Genomic DNA, 21,670 nt, shown 5'->3' with positions numbered 1-21,670 from the left:
GTAAATCCTCTACTTTATCACCAATAATCCATAGATTTACCATGTGGTAATTCCACCATTGGTAAATCTTCCAAAAATCGCCATGGAGTCCTATTGGCTCCAGAAATAGGGCATTGCCACCTCTTGTAACCCTGTGGTAACTCTGCAGGACTGAGTGCTGGTAACAGTAATTGAGTTTGGCGGTATCTCTGCAGATTTACCAAATGAGAACTGCCAAACTTTTAACGAGGCCCATTGTGAGATAAAAAGAGCTCTGATGGTGACGTGTATGATATTAGTTAAAGTGTTAAGACATTGAGAGAAGTCTGATGCTGCTTTCTGGAAGCATAATGAAAGCGCAGAAGTGTCTAAAAGACATTGTGAGGCGATGATCGCCCTAAAGGAGAATTTTGGGAAAGAAAGTACATTTTAAAAGACATTCTGCGATTTAGAGAAACCTGACTTTGCATTCTGGGGAACATTGTGAAAGAACCAATCCATCCAAAAGAAATCTTATGTGAGGAATTTGTAAAAACATTGTTAGATAAATGTAGGGAGTAAATGGATGCTATCTTCCGAGAGACATACTAGAGATGCCAAACCATCCGAAACACATGGTGAGATAGAGAGAGCCCGGAAGTTGCAATCGGAAACGATAGTGAAAGTAACAAAGAGTACAAAGAACACTGAGATAAGGAGGGCCTTGGCATTGCCTCCCGAGAAAAACGTGACTTTCCCAAAGGAACTCCAACAGGCTCTTAATTGCAAGAGATGCCATTTTTAAACGAACGTTTAAGATATTCTGTTCAGACAAACTTAAAAGGTGTAAATATAATCTACACAGCTTTTGTACACATTTTCTCGATTTGCCACAAAATATAATCCTGATATTTGGGGGTATCTAGTGCCTTTCCTCAACGTTGATACATAATTCTAAACTCCATAAATTGGGTTGACTTGAACCATCTGTTGTTTTGCAAATGAGAGTTGTGCCTTGTTGCAGTTTGCCATCACTATTAGTTGACCTTTCTTAAGCGTCTCATATGACAAAGGTGTGATATTTGGATTCCCAGGGAACCTTGTCAACGTGTTCCTCATCCAATAATGTGCAAAGGGATCATTTTGGAATCTTGTAGGGTCTTGGCAGTTCGTATTGAACTCAACCAACTGCGATTCCCTGAAACATTCTAAGAAATTGTGTTCAATGTTTTTATGATGGGCGCTTTGAATTTGTAATATTTGACCATATTAACTCTTCTTTATGGGGGTAATTGAATACTTGCTAATATGTATTCTCATCTCTTTTATTCTGCAGGTCTTGGAAGCCAAGTTCAATGAAGTGAAGATCAATGAAGCTCGTGAACACTACCGCCCTGTCGCGGCTAGAGCGTCCCTTCTCTATTTCATCCTGAACGATCTTAACAAAATCAGTCCGATGTATCAATTCTCACTCAAGGTAGTGCATTGCTAGGTGCATGCATTTTTTATGCCATATATTGCATCGACATATGTTCACACCTTTACCCACACCTCTTTTTCAGGCTTTTAACATGGTCTTTCACAAAGCCGTACATCAGGCGGAGCCCTCAGAGGATGTCATGATAAGAGTCGATAACCTGATTGACCGTGTCACGTATTTGACTTTCATTTATATCAGTCGTGGGTTGTTTGAAAGAGATAAACTTACCTTCACATCGCAGTTAGCTTTTCAGGTACAGTTTCATTTACGTGTCAACTGTTTTACTATGGCGTTTTGTTAAAGGTTAGAATTCATAGATATTTCACAGATATGCTTGTTTACCCACGTGAAGCTAATCACCTGTATCCTACTATGGACCTGACTATGGATCGAGAAATAACTTTTTGGGGTGTTGAAGAATATTCAGCAAAACGTGGACTTTGCACATATTTTGACACCCATCAATTGAACCATGACTTACTTGTCTGCAATTCTAATAGAATTCAGCATGTGCAAGAAAGTTGTGTTGTGAATTACGAGTCTGGCGGTAACCCTGCCGGTGCTGCTGCTGGACTCGTAATATTTTACCGGCACCTGACTTCCCGGTGCCACTGGGCTTTTACAAGTCCAGCGGCCCGGGAAGTCAGGCGGCGTTAAAATGTAAGTCCCCATTCCCATATAGTTTGATAGCACTCTATAGGAATGGGCCTCGGAAGCACCGGCACTGTTGCTAACAGTGCCAGTGGTGCCGTGAATGTCTGCCTACCATGGACGTAGCATCTGGCAGGGTCAGACCTGTCGGGCACAGTGGCCATGGTAGGCAGAAACGTAGCTTACCTGTCCGGAAACAAGGGTGCCAGTGAACTTACCGGCACCCTTGTTTCTGGACCAGCAAACTCATAATGAGACCCATTGTAACCTGTTGTGGCTTACAAAAGTAAGCACAACAGGTTACCAGTTACCTCAGCTATACAGATCAGGAGGCTATGCAAACTCATCATTGGTGGCTGTTGTCTTTTTCTTACAAAAAACCTTTGTTTAAACAGTTGTCATAGTGAGCATTCTTCCCCAAACCTTATTCTGGATATCCCACTAGCTTAGCTATTGAAGACAATAGCCACCTATGGATTGGAGAATCAGTGATAGCAAAAGTTAAACCAGACATCCAGCAAAAAGCTTAGATAATAACTAACGTTGCTAAAGATGAAGAAGGTAAATGGTGGCAAAAGACGCTAGGAATGACCCGCGTTGCTGTTTGCCATTGTCCTATACACTTGTATGTGACAATCGAAGGAAAGTCTGAGATGATAAGGGGCTTGGCTTGCATCAGTGTGACTAATGTAGGTAAATTAAGTCCTGGCCCAATCAGGACAGGTCTGTTTTGCCCAGAGCAAGAGCATGGCCTGACATTTAATTGTGATTTGTTTTTCAATTGAGGGTTCAAAAGACCTGAACAATATGGGGAAGGTGTAGGTATTCCAGGATATTCCCAAAGGCCAGGCAGAATCCCGTGAATAGGCCACGCAGCAGTCACACGCTCAGCCTTAAGCCTCCCAGTGTGCCCAGGTTGAGCATTGCAGCATTGTACAAACCAATGCAAGGTGAACCATTGTTGGGGCTCATGTTTGGGCATTAGTGCTAGGAAGGGATTCGGATTTTACCACTGCGTTCCGCACCCCTGACGCTCAGCTCCGCATAACCTCATCTTCCACCCTCTACCATCCATAAAACACAGAATAATAGACGAGTGGGAGAGAATGCCATCTTGGAGGGTGTACACCCTGGAGCTTTTCTATGTTTGCTTTGAACGGTTATGCTGTTTCCTCTCAGGAAATAAGCTCTACTAAACTGGCCTACCTGCCTTTCCAATGTTCCTAGCTAGAAAGAGTATAGTATGCATGTGTACTCTTACTGACACATCAGTAGCTGCAATGTGATTTAGGAACATAGCAGCCACAGATTAAACATGTATATTCCTGAACCAGCCTGCTGGAACCAAATTAGTTCCAGCAGCCATGGGTTGCCTTTAACAGTGGGCGCCAATGATTATAACAATATATACCACTGTACCCCCCTGTCCTGGTGATGGACCCCCCTGATGCAGTTACTTTTCACAATTTTGCATTTGTAGTTTTTACTTGAAGATGCAATATAATTTGTGAGATTCGGGCCTAGAATCCGTGTTTAAGGCGGAGCCGGCTGAGAGTTTAAGATTGTTATCTTAATGCAGTGACTTAAGTGCAAGAGAAAGAGGTGGCCAAAAAGCCATAAATTGCACTGCACAAGTCCAGATTGCTTTACATCACAATTCTGAAAAGGCACATTTATTTATTGCGCATTTGTTAAGGGCGATTACAAGTGTTTCAAAGCGCCATTGTTTATCCTTACATGTGAACTGCAATGCTAACAAAAGTGTAGACTGTGAGGTTACACGTATGCCTCCTCGAAGCTTGCAGCATGATCGGTCTCCTGGCTTCATGTCCAACCTCAGAAAGCACATTCCCAAAAGTACTTCTGACAAAAAAGCCTGTACTCACGAAGAATATTTGCTTTCTAAAAAAGAATACCAATTTATACTTTCAATTATGAACATATAATCTATTTTGTTTTGGTCGCATTATAAAATAAATTAGTTTTGTATAAAACGAGGTCACTTTTAATTCAACATCTGCCTGGAAGTATTACACCAGGGAATCTTTTAACCAGCTGCAATATTGCCCAAATATGGTCAAAGAGGGCCAGGCCTCTGGAAGGAGTGTCTGCAGGTCAGTTTCTAGACACCATAGCTTGTCTAGAAAACTCTGAAATGTGACCCTATGCTGCAAACACCAGACTGCAACACCTGCAACATTGATACAATCATTGCAATATAAACACAAGTACATTTGATTTGAAAAAGGGGCGGATTGCTCTACTGATTGATGGAATTATTTGCGTGTAAAACAGGGATTTGCATGCCATTCTGCCCGCAAATCCCTTTTTGACGAATGGGGATTTGCAGGCAGAATGGCACGCAATTCCCTGTTTTACAACTAAATAATTCCATGAATCGCATGCATGCCTCAGAAACTGGAATACACAGGAACAACAGTAAAAAATAAATACATTAAATAAAAACATAAAAGTGCAGCCAGATAGTGGCAAGTGCAAGGGTAAGTGCAGACATCAGGTGTCAAGAGCTGGTGGGACTGTATGGATACAGAAACAGCGCCCAAGTGCAGGGGTTGCCTGGGAGGCAGTGCAGGTGTGCAGCTGGTGGGGAGAGGACCTGCGCCCGAGATCAGAGGGTAGCCAGGTGACCAGAGCAGTTTCAGTCACGAGTTCAGCGGGGGAGAGGAGAAGAGAAAGCAGAAGCAAGGAGGAAGGTATTGAGGTGCTTCCGGAACCGGAGATGGTTCTCCTCAAGTTTCAGGGAGGCAGGGAGGCTGATCTACCATCAACTCATTGCTTGGAGAAGCGACTGACCCTGAGGGAATTGGAGGCGGATGAGCAAAGAGCTTGAGAAGGACGATATTTAGGAAGAGAGAGTTGGAGGTATTGAGGCCCAGGCCCCAGAAGGCCTTCTGGACAATGCAGAGGGTTTTGAACTTAATCCTCGCAGCCCCTGGGAGCTAGTGCAGAGATTTCAGTCCTGGAGCGATACAATCACTGGGCTTGAGGCAGTCATGTTGTGTATAAATTGCATAGACTAGAGGCAGGCAGATTTAGAAAGAGGCTGTTGCAGTAGTCCAGCCTAGAGAGAGAACCAGAGCTCTGGAGACAATGAGCTTCTGGGGGAAGGAGAGGAAAGGAAGAATACTTCTGAGGAGGTGCAGCTGGTAGTGTGACTTCTTAGAGACGTCAGAGATGGGAGGAGAAAAGGAGAGTGTGAAGCTGAAGATGATCCCGAGGTTTTTAGCCTCACAGGTGGGAGCAGGAAGAGGGCCAAGAGAGGCCGGCCAGAGAGTGACAGGAAAGGAGGGAGCAGGTGTGCCGATGAGTAGAACCTCAGTCTTACTGGTATTAAGTCAGAGATAATTGGTGGCACACCACTCCTGGCTAGCAGACAGACAGTCAGAGATAAGAGAAAGAGAAGAGGTGGCTGAAGGGAGCCTGAAAATGCGGTGAGTGTCATCCGCATAGCACTGAAAGTTTGGGCAGAGAGCGGCAATGTGATGGCCAAGAAGTGCCAGGTATTGGTTGAACAGCCAGGGATAGAGGTTAGACCTCCAGGGAATACCACACGTAGAGATAGAGATAGAGGAGAGGAAGGACCCAGGTTGGACCAGGGTCGGTCAGAGAGGAAAGAAGTCAGCCAAGCCAGGGCCTGATCGGTGATACCCGGGTTATCACATGATGAATAGAATGCCGGCCATATTATGATATGATATGGCATTTATAACGCGCCTATACACAAGTGTTTCAAGGTGCGATTGAAGTGGAGCTTCAGCTCTGTTAGTTCAGCTCCTAAAACAAATCCATGTTCCCATTCCCCAGGAGAGAAGCTGAGGTCAGAGGCACCCAGGCTACACATATAAGTGCTAATTGTGTCCAGATGCAGAGTTTGAATAGGGTGGGAACAGAATGTGAGTTGGTAAGTATGCGCCCTTTGAAGGATAAATTAATGAGAACAGAGCATAAGGTTTTGTGAACCAATGGGCAAGATGAAGATTTAGAGCACTACTGCCCTCCACAATGAGCAGTCATGGCATATGAATTACAAGTATACACACAGCCAAAAGCAAAGAAATCCCTGAAATTCAGACTAAAGAGTGGTGCCCCGGTCACGTAATTATTGGCACCTTGGGTTTGAAGGGGATAAGGGTAGAGCTCTGTCTGGAATGTTCTGCTATTTGGGATAAGAGGAGCAGAGGTAAAGCCAATAAATTAATTACATGGTCTGGGATGTTGCTTGTGTGTGCCACGGCATCAGGGTTGATGAGAAGGCCTATTGTCTATTAGTGCAGAGTTGGCATTGCCAAGTTACTTTGATCGCATCTGGAACCAGGGGTGCATATCACTTGATGGTCTCAATTTACGTATATATCAATAATGGGAAACCACCAATTAGGTACCTGGATTTGATCGTGATGATGTAGGGGATCACGTGTTAAGTGGAATGGGTTTAGGTTAGATGTGGCCAATCAGTCCAGGGACTATAGGGGGGATTTGCATGTTCTTTAGGTGGTAGCCAATGAAGGTGGAGGGATTATTATATACTCATTATTATGCACAGTATTCTTAATTTATAGTTTCTCCGCCATAAAAGATGTAACGTCTTGAGATAAGACGAGATCTGTGTCAATTCCGTTCTACCGGACCATCTAAGACCTTTTTGCATGTAATAAACCTTATTTTCCCTTGCAAAGAAGTGCAGTGCTTATTTGGTCTCTCTGAATTATTTTTGTGGTCGGTTTTTGGATTGCTTTCCTTTCATGGGTAACCTACTGGTCACAGCTTTCAATCCTATTAAGACAGCTCAGCCGGCTAATGTGTTTGCTGCAGAGATACTCTCGATCACCTGAACCCCTGAAATGATGGCATACCAGGTGCCCAGATGCTTCTTCCAGCCCTGACCATAGTGATAAACTCCTTACAAACTAGCAGTATTGCACACAAATATAATGTATTGCAATCATTTAGAAAAAGGCATTTCCATCCCAATTCTAGTGCTAAATATGTTTATAGCAGAGGTGAGGTGTGCACCGCTACTGTACTATGAAGTATAATGTAGAAAGGGGCCATTGAAGACCCTTCTGTGCATTTCAGAGGGCTAACAATATCTGAAATGTTCACACCTTTTCTCCCTTTTGATGTTCCTCTGCAGAGGTTTATGCCTTAATGTGAATGGATGTCCTGACTAGTGCCACCGCTCTATCTAAAGGACAAGGGGGTGTACTCAGTTTTACCTCTACCCTATCATTGGAGGCAGACATTTGCGTTATTTGTAGATCGATTCCTCATAGTCATACAATATTTACCGCAGGAGGGAACTGTCCAAAGGTTAATCATCTAATCACCAGGTTTTGAGCATAAGGGGTTGTGAATTTGCACTTGAAAATGCATGTTACATGTCCCTTATCGCTGTTAACATTTCTACGTGCGGCACGACTAATTTGCTGATATTTGGCCACGCTATCCCGAACACTGGACACCAGAGAAATCGTTGCAATGAAAGTCATCTATAAATCCCTTAAGCCCTATTAGTCATGGTCTGAGTTATTACCTGTACATTTCTCTTTCACAGAGTATTCCATTGCATTGGGGCACTATGCAGTCACTGCTTTCTCTTTTCCAGCTCCTGATCATGAACAAAGAAATCGATGCTCGCGAGCTTGACTTCCTGCTCAGATTTAATATTGAACACACTTACAGCTGTTCTCTAGATTTCCTCTCAAATTCTGCATGGAGTGCAATTAAGGTAACAGAAGCAACCTTCCAAGTGGATCAAGGTTTTTAGTCAGTCAGATACTTTGGACTGCATAATGATTTTGTCAAGGTGTCTAATGTGCGCTTCTTTTCACGCCTTTTAGACAATGAGTTTTATGGATGAATTTCGTGGCCTGGACAGAGATATCGAAGGATCACCCAAACGCTGGAAAAAAGTTGTTGAATCAGAGTGCCCCGAAAAAGAGAAATTCCCCCAGGAATGGAAAACCAAAAGTTCTTTGCAAAAACTAATAATGATGCGTGCTCTGAGACCTGATCGGATGACGTATGCCGTGAGGTTAGTCAGCGTAAAATCTTTTTTTTATAAAAATGTAATCATGAACGGAACTTCGTAATTTAACGGCCAAAGTTTCATCATTAGCATGGTGAAGTGCAAACGTATAGGGCAAAAGGCAGCATACATGCATGTGCACCGCTGTTTGCCCTGCAATTTTGCACTGCGCCGTGCAAGGTGAGTAAACGCTGCCCGGCGGTGCGCAGCCTTAACAATTACAATTAAATGCTTGTATGGCAGGAAGCATTAACAATGGATCCATGTGGGGTCGGACTGCCTTGTGATGTTGCATAAAGCCCAGGACCCCATAGGGATCTCCAGTATTTTGGCAGGCATAAAAATCTGTGCTGGCGCAAATGCTGGAGCATTGGTATGGCAGAGAGGAAGGAAAGCAGCAGAAACGCAAGTTGCGTTCCGCCCCTCGTCTCCACCATACAAATGATTGGCGTGGCGTGAATGAATGGCGTAAAGGTCGTACTAAGGCTTTTACGCCTTTCATTCGATTTACGCCACTATTGAACATGAGCACCTAACTTTTTGCAATTGTAATATGCAGTTTTGTTTCTCACAGAAACTTTGTTGAAGAGAAGCTTGGCGCAAAGTACGTGGAGAGACGCAAAACGGAATTTGCTAAATCCTTCGGAGAGAGCAGCCCAGCATCTCCTATCGTTTTCATCCTGTCGCCAGGAGTTGATCCATTGAAAGATGTGGAGTCACTTGGTAAGTGCAACACGCACCATTCCACTTGTCAGTATGTTTTGCAGGAGCACACTTTAAAGAATATTGATCACTTAAGTGCTCAGAGTACAGGTACCTTCCAGTTCCAAGAACATCAGCAGGGATATGAATTAATACTAATTGGCCTGAAGTACAATTTTGTGTAATTACTTTGTATGCAGAGTCTGCCAGGCACTCAACTCCTACAGAAATTAAAAAGACTACTGCTGAACAGGGCTTTAGGATAACTATAAAAATAACATACTGATTTTCTTAGGAGCTCATTAGACCATCAGCGGCAGAATACTTTATATTCTAACTGATAATGCCTGAATTTCCATGAGGTGTTAGTGGCTGCTGGGACGGGCTTCAATGGTGGATAACAGCCCACTAACCCAAGTTAAAAGGCCTGTCGAAACCGAGGGCCTTTATGGTGGGCTTAGGGCCCTTGCTGACCGGGCATCCTTCTCAGGTGGCCATTAATCCCAATTAGCACCTGACAGGGTTTGGATGAGAGGTGTAAACCGCGGGAAGCCACTAAATGTTCGAAAAAAGCAATAGATAACGAGGTGTGCGTAGAAGATACACTGGGCACAGGCCCAGTGTGCATACAAACCAGACAACTGCATGACCGAGGTGGATCACAGAGCAAAAGGAGCAAGCAGAAGTGAGAACCTCTGGCAAAGCCAGCCACGCCCCCACAGAGGCACTCCCACTGCAAGGTTCAGAGGAATGGTGCAGGTGTGTTGCTGTGACGAAAAACGCCTGCCACTGGACATGCAGTGGAGCAGGGAATGCCGGCCATTGCAGGTAGATTCAGCCCATGTTCCCTGTATCCCGATGGTGCATGGGGGGAATTCAATGCTGCTAATGCTATCTGTAACTGAAGAGCTTCCTCCTTCACCCTTTGGTTGATGCCTCATCTGCATTTTTCTTTCCTGTTATTGTAAATGCCCATGCAACTATGACTGCCCTGCCTATTGTGCCTGCTTTTGTGCCTTGTTTCTGTTTGAACCACTATGCTACCTCAAACAAATACAAACGGCGAATACTCTTGGGGTGGCCATTTCAGACATCAGGGACTTGAAGCATTAAACTAAAGATGCGTTTTTTGCATTTTGCAAAAGTAAACACTCCTAGCTGTATCTGCTCCATAATATTTGGTCTATGTAGTTTCTTTTTCGGGTGAGTTCCGTAAAATAAAAGCTTTTCTGGTCTGTCAAGTAATTGTTAATGTTGCAGAAATAATGCTGATGCTATAATTTCAGAGTAAGTATGTCAATACCCTCGCCTGACAATACTCCCTAGGTCAGACATCTGAGGGTTAAACCATGCTTCCGTCATCAGCTCTTTGTTCACCCTTGCCTAGAATGTGAGTGGAGGTTGTCTTCCGTGTAAAATCATATTAGGTTTTCTTGGCACAAGCTCTATGCGAAAATAGTTTGAGCTAATTGAATGTCTGCTATTTCTTAGCTCATGTGGCTCTAATGCACCAAATATCACCCCAAATGTGCTCTACCACTGCACCCTTGAACATTGACGTTTAGCTAACCTGTTGTTTCTTTACAGCCTTGTATCTGACCAGATAAAACATCAAATAATGTTTCTGCTTATATCTGAAAAGTAAAGTATATTTTACGAAGAATATCTAAGATATGTCCTTCCCCCCGTTTTTTTCCCTGCTTTTTCACCCCAAAAATTGAAAAAAGCAAAAATTACCCTTTTCCCTTTACTTACTCCCATTTGTGGTGTGTTAATGCTGTGTCAAAGGTACCCTTCACCAGCAGGTCCTTGTTCTTGGTGTCATAACCTCACTACTGTCGCAATGGTAGTGCTGGGGGCGTGACGCTGTCTGGGCAGATGGACCAAATGATGCATCATGCTGTCATTCACTGCCTGTACCAGATGGGTAAGGGGTTCGGGGGGTGGCAGCGGTTCTTGAGTACAGTGCTGACACTCACAGCAGTGGTGCATGCCATGGAGGGGTGCCTTCTCCAGCTTGTAGGTGAATGACAGAGAATTGGGCAAGAAGGTAGGAAAAGGGCAGGTGGAATGACTGTTCTCAGACTGACAGCTGGAGAGATATCCCACAAATATTGCTGGAGTGATGCTCCAATTCTGCAAGAGGGTCAGAATTAGTTGGAGAAGTTGGTCAAATGTGCCATTGTCTGCCGAGTTGAAAAAGGAGAGAATAAAGTTAAGGATTTGTTTGGCATTAAATGAGTGAATCTAGACTGTAATCAAATGAATGGATGAAATGTAGGCCTGTGATACCACATGGCTGCAATTTGCAAAAGTAGGGCACTGCCATAAAACTATATAATCACAAAAACACAATGAATTATATAAACACTTCTTCTTACTTGACATACTGCAATTTTCACTTGCAAAGCACTACCAGCTAAAACTGTCCCCCTTGTGTTATTTAACGTTCTATCATGGATGGAAGAAACGACAATGGGCCTCATTAGGACCCAGGCGGTAAGGGGTTTACGGGGGCGTAAACAGCGCCGACCCTTACCGCCTGATTCCGAGGTCCCTTAGCTCCATGGAGGATTTAACACCTGCTTTTAGCAGGTGTTAAAATCCATGGCGCTAAGGGACCTTGTTGTTAATTACGCCACCGTAATTTACGGTGGCGTAACTAACGCCTTCCCCACTCCCATTATGCCCTATGGGGCAAAAATGGGAATGGGGAAGGGTAAATGGGTTAATGGGGACTTACCGCCCCGCCAACCTCGGAATGGGGCGGTTAGTCCACCAACCACCATGGCGTAAACGTAGTTTACACCATGGTGGTAAAGGTACGACCCAGGCGGTAACTTACCGCCTGGGTCGTAATGAGGCCCGGGCCTCATTAGGACCCAGGCGGTAAGGGGTTTACGGCGGCGTAAACAGCACCGACCCTTACCGCCTGATTCCGAGGTCCCTTAGCGCCATGGAGGATTTAACACCTGCTTTTAGCAGTTGTTAAAATCCATGGCGCTAAGGGACCTTGTTGTTAATTACGCCACCGTAATTTACGGTGGCGTAATTAACGCCTTCCCCACTCCCATTATGCCCTATGGGACAAAAATGGGAATGGGGAAGGGTAAATGGGTTAATGGGGACTTACCGCCCCGCCAACCTCGGAATGGGGCGGTAAGTCCGCCAACCACCATGGCGCAAATGTAGTTTACGCCATGGTGGTAAAGGTACGACCCAGGCGGTAATTTACCGCTTGGGTCGTAATGAGGCCCAATGTGTATTTAACATGGTGTAAATATCTGAAAATGCATCAAGCCATCACTGTTAGTATTACCAGGGATGAATAAGGTGGAAGCGATAATGGAAAATGGATGCGCTGACTCCTGTGCGCGCTAACACCTTGAAACTGTGTTTTGTAATAAACAGAAATTGACTGCATTGCCCTGCCAACCTCATTTCAGGTGGGGTAAAACAAGACTAATTACTGCAGGAAGGTGGCAGTGTGCTCTGCCACAGACAACATGGAGCAAAAGTGAATGAAACAGCATCAGTTTGCTGTAAAACCGAAAATGCCTTTTAAAACGTTAGCTTTTCAACCTCAAAAAGTGCTGTTTTTGGCACCAGATCCATTCATTTATACTAAATCATTGAGATTAAAGGGCCCTGCAATGCACAGAATCATCCACTGTGGCTCAGAGGAACTGGGACTCATTTGACAGACAGCTACCGACAAATGTATCCTTGAGAAATCAACCAGGAACTGGGTTTTCATTTTTCACGGCAAACACAACTATTTTCTTTGCAACAAGTATCAGGAAACAGCTGTCCAGAGAAAAACTATAAACAAAGTCTGGATGCATTTATCCATGCTGCAAACAATCCCAGCACTCAAGGGAGGAACTAGTGCTGCCTAAAATGTGTATTTGCTGCAGAGGAAAACTGACTTTAAAGGAAATATGCTAAATGTGCTTTTGCCTGAATGGGAAGCAAAATTGCCTATTTTAAAAGTATGTTATTGTATAAATGCTTGATTATTTAAGAATAAAGAAGGATTTGCTGCTGGTAAAAATTCATTTATTAACTGTTTAATTCCATAAGGTTAAGTAAAGATTTAAAAATGTGAAACTTAAAAGCTAAACCCAGTTTGACTTAATCAACTATATAAAAAAAAAAACCTGCTCTGACAGTTCTTAGCCTGAGAAAGGTTGACAACTCCACTGCCGGCACAGGAAAGGCTAATTGCTGGGAGGCCTCGAGTGGGAAGCTCCACTCTCCAGGGTGAGGCCCCTCATTCAACTTCAAAGGATTTGACAGTTGCTTACACTTGGGAAGAAAGAAAAAAAAACTGACATGTGACTTTTGGGTTTTAAAATGCTCATTTTGCCACTGAACTTCAAGACATTTAACAAGGAAGCAAGAATGAGAAAAGATATGAAAAATGCATATATGTAAATCTGAATTTATGCTAGTCATTTGAAAACTAGGTCGAATTTCTTACTGCGTAAGAAACAGAAGTTACAAAGAATGACCAATGGCACTGAAACTATTAATGTTGCAAACCTAACGTTGTGTACTTATATTCTAGGGGTAAATGTGCATATATGTACAGAATTGGAAAATGTTAGACCAAACCTTTCACAGTTAAAACTGCCAAAATTCAACAGAAAGTCTGAACCATGTCCCACCGACTTGGGAGTTGGATTGGAATGTGACCCACAAAATATGTAATTTATGTATCTGATTTTCTTAGAGGGCATAAATACATAAATATGCATTGGTGGAAAAGTTAGACTTTGGTCCCAATAGTTATGGGAGGTTTCCAGATCTCTCATAAAACTGGACATCCCTTTCTGTCATCCAATCAGAACAAAACAAGGTGAAACTGTGCCTTTGACCAATCACAGCATTGTGGGTGTGGGTTGTAAGTCGGCCTCTACTATAAACCTTAGTGATGTCATGTGGCATGATAAATAAGGGAACCTCACAGCACACAAGGGACTGATTCCTGACTCCATCCTGATTTTCTGAGTGGCGCCCTGTTCCTGAACTCTTCATCTTTGTTCCTGATTCCAGGTTTCTTTGCAAAGCCAAGACCTCTGGATTGCTGAACTTCTTTTTCATCTAGGCCCAAATTCTGAAGCAATCCCATAACTTAAGGGAAGCAATTTTGATCCAGTCTGGCTTGCTACCATTAATGCTTGCCTGCTCCAAACTTGCCATCCCACTGATATCCGGTCTCCAGTAACCAGCGCAGTCCAGTGCAGTAACCCGAGGTGCCAGTCCAGCTGACCAGAACCGCCCAGCTGACCTATCTCGCCAGATGTGCCATTGTGTCCGTTGATTAGACCCAACCCGTGAATCTAGACAGTATGTCACAAAATTAAAAGAAGATCTGGCTCTCCTACAGCAAGAGAAGGCAGAGCAAGATACCCAATTACAGACACTAAAAGAGGAGTGTCAGGAAAGGATGGACTCTCTTCAACAGAGTCAACAGAGAGTGGCACAACAATTAACTTTTTCTGTGCCGAACAGGTGGTCACCCTACAAAACCAGATAGACAAATTAAAAGAGGAAAATAATAAATTAATTATTAAAGTCCTCCACTCTAAAGAGGAATTTGAGGAGTGCCAGAAATCCAATGCATTTAAAAAACAAAGGGATGACCTGGCGAAACAGAGGGGCACCCTAAGTCAGGAGAGGGGCGCCTTAGGCCAGGAAGTCAGCCAATTAAAACAGAGTTAGAGGGAAGAGAGTTGGCCCTCCAGGAGCTCAATGAATTAAAAACAGAATATGAGAAGCTACTAGAGCACACCAGGCGGGTGGAGGATGCTCTGGAAAAGAACACCCATACCAATAATGCTAAAGCTCAGGAGGTGTGTCTCCTGCAGCAGAAATTGGCCCAGTATTCCCAGACCAGGCAGGACGCACAGAGAGACAATGAAGCTCTCTGTGAAAAGAAGGATGTGCTCCACCAACAGATAGCAATGCAAGAGTGAATCATTGAGACCAGTAAGGCCTTGATAGAGGAACAAAAGGCTCAGATTTTTGCATATCATCAGGGAATAGGGGCTGAAAGGGAAAGGGTAGAGAGGGACAGAGCAACCCCTGAGCATCACATCAGGACCCCTGTACTCAGGGACTCAAACTCCTTCAGTACCATGAACTCTGCCACCTTCATGTCCACTGGCGCATATGAACCAGGGGCCATGGAGATGGTAGACTTCAACAAAATCGGTAAGATGGGACTGACAGATCAGCGCCTCCCAGAAATCGGTGGACGGGTGTCCTTGTACAGATCCCCAAATATTGGGGCTAATATCTCTGACCAGGAAGACTCAGATGAGGGGAGAGTCAGGGAATTGGATCTTCAAAAATACCGCCTACCAAAAGATCAGTTTGTTAAATTTGGTGGGGAACTCCAGGAAATATAACTCAAAAAGAGTATCCTGAAGACCTCTTCCCAACTACGGCAGTGGGGGAGGTACTCCACCAATCCTGGGAGAAGGGGAGAGTCAGAAGTCTCTTAAGGGCACCACTGGAATAGGGAAACTAGGCCCCCACATTCTGCAAGCCCTTCTCAAGCTCGCAGAATCAGGTAGGGCCTAGAGAATCAGGAAGCCATCTCCAGTAGTAGTGTGTCTGAGTCAGAGGACGAGTGGACTCGGGTGACTAAGACCAAAAAAGCAAACACAATCAAGAGAGCTATGCAAAAATATCCCCTGAAGCAGATCAAGGCCATTAGGAGTGTTACAACTCCCTATCATAAAAATGTAAAGTATTCGGTCTGGGAACACCTTGAATTGTATGAACAGATGATGGAACTTTTCATCTGAAAGATAGTCAGAATTGCATTCAGCATGTGAAATGGACATTCTCCCCTGAGTACACCAGCTTCTTTGCGGGACTGGACGATCAGAACCACTTAAGATGGTCCACCTACAGGACGGCCATCTTAAAACACTTCTCTGTCCATAGAAACCCCCAAGAGGCCCGCAAAGCGGCCTACAATCTGCAGTGTGGGGAAGACCAGGCCCCACAAGAATTTGTGCAGGAACTCAAACGTGCCTTTGCGCAGACCACCAGGAGGGTGCGCACAGATAGTAGGGAGTTCATTCGTATTTATGAGGTGCAGAAACCTGTAGATAACAAGAACACCAATAAAAATCCCAAACCAGCCAACACCCCTGCATCTGCTAAAGTGATGGAGGTGAAGGTTGCCCCCATTTTAGATCCGGAGATGGGGGCCTAAAAATATACCTGTACAGAATCCTTCCAGCCAAAGAACCAGAAGGCCCTCAGGCCAATCCCAGAAAGGTTGTCAGGGAGGTAATCCCACAAATGGGACCACTAACTCCCCTGATTACATTAGCCCCCTATAAAAGGGTAGCAAACTCATCATGACCTTTGTGTGGACTCCCCGGACCAAGGGGGGGATCCAACCAGGTAGGTACCAACCCATGAAACTTCCCTTCTAACTTTCCCCAGGAGGGCAGTAATCCCCCAAATGCCGGGTTGAGTTTCTTTCCTCAGTGCCCTCAAAACATCAACCTACAAAACAACCCCCCCTTTCTTTCTCCACTTTCCCGAGCCCTGACAGCCCAATTCGGGAGAGGGGAGGCCATGGGTGGAGGGTTACCCCAATTTTTCCAACCAAGGGTATTATGTGAGAAGGGATAGCTACCCTTCCTGTGTTCCACCTAGGATGGACCAGAGACCCCCGTACCTGCCAGAGTGGGTGTCCCAACTGGAGCGCCAGGTCCAGAACTTGTCCCAGGATCTCTGTCGCATGTTGAGGGCTCAGCAGAACCCTCAGATGAACATGGCGGCTCAGAACTCCACAAACCAAGGGTCTGGTACTCCAGAACAATGATGGGGAGAGAACCCCGACAACTCACCGGTTCCAAAGGAGGAGGCACGGGGGTAAGGGGGTTGTAAAGCCTTAGAGGAAGATTCCTTCCCCACTTCTGAAAAGCCCCTGAACCAAGGAACCGGAAACAAAATCTCCTGCCCCCGAAAGTCTGCAACCCAAGGAACAGAGGGCGGGCAGTGAGAAATAAAGAACCTAAAAAGACCCATTTTATGGAGAAGGTTAGTGTCCTCCAATTTGAAGGAGAGGGGTCCTCAGAGGACTCTGGGATAAAGATCTTTTCCTTCAGGGATGGGGAACTCCTTCCAAAGAAAAATGGGTCCTGAAAGATCCTAATGAAGACTGGGTGAATGTGGGGACTGAGTTAGGATTGCCCATCATTGAATCCCAGAATGATAATCCAGAAAAGCATCTTGCCCAAACCCATTCTGGGGACTGCCTCCAAAAAGGGGGTGGGGGGCGGCCCAGTATAGGAACCAGGGGAGCCCAACACTCCCCCAGTATCCAACTGCCATATTTTTCTTACAGATCCCCAAGCTCCCACACAGAATCATGCCCAAACTACCCCTGTGTCAGAATCAAGAATCAAGAAACCAACCCACCAACTGGCCCAAAATGCACATTATCTTTGCCCCCTTAAGGAGAAGGAGGGAGATGTTATGCCCTGGTCCAAGTACAAGGGCAATGTACATTTTCGGCACTGATGGACACTGGATCCCAAGCCACTCTTCTGTCAAAGAGAGCCTTTGATCAGCTGAATTCAGGAAGGGGGAGAGATACCAGATCCCTCTCACCCCTCTTCCGGGACAACTTCAGAAGTTCGATGGGAATGAAATTCCTGTCGAGGGGACGGCAGATTTGGAAATTAAAATTGGGTGACACAAGGTGAAACACCCATTCATATTCGTGAGGCCGGAGGGCATACCCTGTGTACTAGGGAATGACATCCTGTGAAGGTTGTCTCCCCTAATAGACTGCGTGAACAAAGTCCTCTGGACCCAGACTAATCGGCCAATAAAATTAAAACATTGTGTCAACAATGTTAGATTAAATGGCACATGCCACATGGTTGAACAAAAACAGGATCATGTTGAGTTCCATTTTCAAAACAACCAAATCCCTGGCGTGACAGTAATTGCAGTAGGACAACAAACTGGTGATGGGAATTTCTCTCTATTTCTGAAAATCAACCTTCCTTCCAGTTTCAAGTGGCATTCCACACTGGAAGGAAATACTCTGAAATTCTATACTAATTCACAATCAGAAAATCCCACTTCCATAGTCCAAAATGATGAGAAAGCGCGTGATTGGCGGAGGCGTTGCTGGGGCCCTTCCTCTAGTCTAGAAGAGTCTGGTTCCTGCTTCGAGGTGCAGCGCTTGTGAGAGCTGCACGTCTTCCTAATCTCAGCCAGCAGAAGCACATCAATTGCGTTTGACGTCTCAAAGTTTTAGAAGAGCCTCCCAGCAAGCAGTTGTTTGGCATTTGTGAGAAGGAAAAGCTGCTGAAGATGTGGTTTGTTTTAGTCTTTAAGATGGCTGGTGCTATGTCTTTTGAATAAAAGAAGTGCAGACCCCTGAGTTCTTCACCCACAAGCATCTTCAGCTTCTCGAATCAGAGGGCAGAACTAGCAGGTGTCAGTCTCAAGAAAATGTATCAACAGATATCTACAGAACAACCACAAATACATCTGTCAGGACTGAAAGGCTGTCAGGCTGCAAAAGAAACGAACCCAGAACCCGCGTACCCCATGAAATCTTCGCAGGGGAGACCAACAACAGAGGTCGAAGAACCGGAAAAAAGATATCTGAGGAGTACGGGCCCGGTTCCACCAATACTTCAAACCTCACAATCAACAAACCAACCAGCCACAAAACAAGCACCTAAAGCACGCTTACCAGTTCAAGCAAATCCTGGCCTTAAATCCGCCCCCCCCACTCTCAACCACCCCAAGCAGGATTCCCGGCGGCGCTCAAACTGCATCTTTAACCCTGCAGCACCAAAAAAAGCCATGTCATTGGCTAAAGACTTTCAAAGCATTCAGTCGTCGCCTGTGACCGAAGCCGGCGTGACAACGCACCATAATTCGGCCTCTCAGCTGCAAATCACAAAAGAATCAAATGCGGAGCCGAACGAAGGCCCGACCTCGCACCAACTCCCCCCCGCCGAGAACAGCCCATTGCAGCAGGTCGGAGGACAGGCTGCGAGGGGCTTCGCACCAGCGGGGGGAGCAACCGCGGATGAGCCCGCTCACAACAATAACACGAGCGCCGCAGGAAACTGAGAAATCTCACCGCCTCCCAGCACCACCTGCGAAGGACGAACGCCGAGGCTTTCGACCAGGTCGCCGGCAGCTCCAGCTCCCGCGGAGAGACCGGCTCGCAGCACTGTCGCAGCTATTGTTCACGTGTCGGAGACCGCGGAGGAAGCAGCAGGAGCTGAGGGCTGGGAGAATCACAGCACGCCTCCCCGGCCCCTCGCTCCAACACCCCCGCAGTCTGGAAGAGCGCCCCTAGAGGCGATCGACGGAACTCAACCAAACAGTGTTTGGGAAGAGTTTGCTCCAGGCAAAAAAGTCACACCTGAAACAGACTCAGCACCCGGCACAGAAACTAACAAGAAAAAAAAATGTCTGACACAGCCTGCTCAAAAAACACAGAAAACCAAGCAGGCTAATGGCTGCCAGACAAAAAGAAAAGCTAACAAAAACCGCAATCAGCAAAAAACGATAAAATGGAAACAGGACCCCACAAATGAAGCACTACTAAAAACCATCTTCTGCAATTCCCTGAAAGACATTTTCTCCAGACAGGGGAAACGTAAACACGATATTCTCAACTAATTAACCGACGACGAGATACTGGAGGCCCTAACTGACCCAGTGCCGACAACTAAAGCTCGCAAAATGACATCCAAGGCCCTAGACTTAGAGGAAAAATCGTTAGACATCGTCAAACAAGGTGACCAGCCTAGTCAAAACTTCAACAGCATAACACAGGACCCGACAACGCCAATTGGCAAACTCATGGACAAACCACCACCAATAGCGGCAATCATAGACGAACACCCACAGCACTCTATCGGCCCTTTGCCTCAAAAGGAAACCAAGTCACAGCTGGACGAAGATGCACCCTCCCAAGCCAATGGAACCCACTCAGAAGCAGAAACAAAAATTGGATCCCAAACCAAGCCGCCGGAATCTAAACTCCCAAAACAGCAACAAATATAATCATTGATCAAAGACAAGACCCACCAGCTCCAGCTGTCGGAGCAGACTGGGAAATGTTGCTAACGCCCAGACCCATGAGAACAAGCACCCTAACAAGGGACCAAAGAGGAAGTTACCTGCCACACAATCAGACACAAGAAAGATCAAGATCTGAACAGCCCCAAACATCACCGGCTAGACCCGGCAGAACAAGCCTCCCTCAAACAACAGAAACTCTGTCAAGGAAACCAAACATGATGACCATAATGTCAGCGATAACCATAGCTCTAGCTCCTTTCGGCAAACTTTACGAGACCCTGAATGACACGCTAAAAGACAACACAACCCTAATTGCTCTCATGCATACGAAACTAATCTTTCTAGAAGGGTTCATCACGGCCAAGGAACAAGGAATAAAAACTAAAGACCATACTTCGAGAGCTGAAAAGGGAGAACAAAAACAGTACTCGACTGCAGAAACGCAAACAGAGCAACCACTATGCGCCCAGATCTTCAGTTTCGGAAGCAGACTACCAGAAGAGCCCAAAATAAAGAAAATCCTGGGAACCAAAGGAAAAGAAACACGCAAGAAGAATCAGTCACCCAACCAACTCAACACAACAACAGATCTACCGACCCAATTCTCAGAAAAAAATACACTGGCAGAAAATCACACAATGACCAAAGATTCAACTACCGATCGTGGCAGACCAGGAAAAATACTTCTTCCAAAACAAACTACTTCTACTAACCAGCAACCAAAATCACCCCCGACTCATCAACTGGGACAACAATCTATTCAAAAATCACCAAGAACAACGGAAGACTTCTTGGCGGATACAAGCTTAATGAATCCAGATCAAGATGCTGAAGAGGTCTCAACAATCAGCATCGACTCGACCCCACCAAAATCAAAGCAACAAACAAAAAGAAGACGAAAAAGCGCAACACCACATCGCAACACCCCCAGAGTGAACTTAAGATATCCAAAAGGACCGAACCTCTCCTCCCAACCAAAACCAACCCTGCCAGTATCCCAAAAAAGTCAAGCCCTATTCTTGGATGAAAGATGCAACGTCAACAACAAAGACACCCCCAACATTGAAAGAAACAAAACCAGGAGGTCAAAGGAAAGAACCCCTCGACGCAGACCAATAAGCCGATCCCGATCAGGATCCCGATCCGGAAAAAAGGCCTCTTGGAATAAGCCCAGAAAAGAATGGACCTACCGCGCATTAAAGAAAAAGAATGATGAAAACCGCCAGACAATAATCCTCAAAATGGAACAAACAGATCACAACTCTGAAGCAGTAACTCTAAATAGAGGAACGATAATGAAAATTTTCAGAAACATCAAGTCCCTTAGACACCTGAAACCAGAAGACATCCCTCTAGTAGAACCATACCACAAAGCCCGCAAAGCAAAAGCATACATACACATAAAAAAGAATGCAAGAATCACCCAGCCTAAAGAAACCGACACAGATCTACGACAAATAGGCTATCTCCTGACGGAATACTGGATCGACAACCAAACATCCAACCAGCAGATCCAGTCCAGCCCGGACAACTTCCAGTCGCACCGCCTCGGAGCTAACAGAAAAGGTGATAACACCACCGGAAACACCCCGCAAAAAACCTGTCATCCAACGCTGAAAACCAGTCTAGAAGGCGAGAAAGAAATACCCCATCAACTGAAACAGAGAGAACCCAGAAAGATAAACAACGACGCTGGCAACGAAACAACAGCAGAAAAGCTCCCAACACCAAGA

At 45.2% G+C, this 21,670-nt stretch overlaps 1 protein-coding gene across 1 annotated transcript in view; it reads left to right on the top strand.

The window, feature by feature from the left end:
• The window catches only part of LOC138488874 (dynein axonemal heavy chain 11-like), a 2,478,284-nt gene that overhangs the window by 2,036,595 nt on the left and 420,019 nt on the right, over nt 1–21,670 (top strand). The window contains exons 42-46 of the mRNA XM_069616234.1: nt 1,295–1,435; nt 1,521–1,691; nt 7,716–7,838; nt 7,951–8,144; nt 8,713–8,861. Coding sequence (XP_069472335.1) covers nt 1,295–1,435; nt 1,521–1,691; nt 7,716–7,838; nt 7,951–8,144; nt 8,713–8,861 — 778 coding nt within the window. The remainder of the gene's footprint in view (nt 1–1,294; nt 1,436–1,520; nt 1,692–7,715; nt 7,839–7,950; nt 8,145–8,712; nt 8,862–21,670) is intronic.

This window comes from Ambystoma mexicanum, chromosome 9 (assembly GCF_040938575.1).
Source record: "Ambystoma mexicanum isolate Mex_15411 chromosome 9, UKY_AmexF1_1, whole genome shotgun sequence".
Taxonomy (NCBI): domain Eukaryota; kingdom Metazoa; phylum Chordata; class Amphibia; order Caudata; family Ambystomatidae; genus Ambystoma; species Ambystoma mexicanum.
This window is presented reverse-complemented; position numbering and strand designations above follow the sequence as displayed.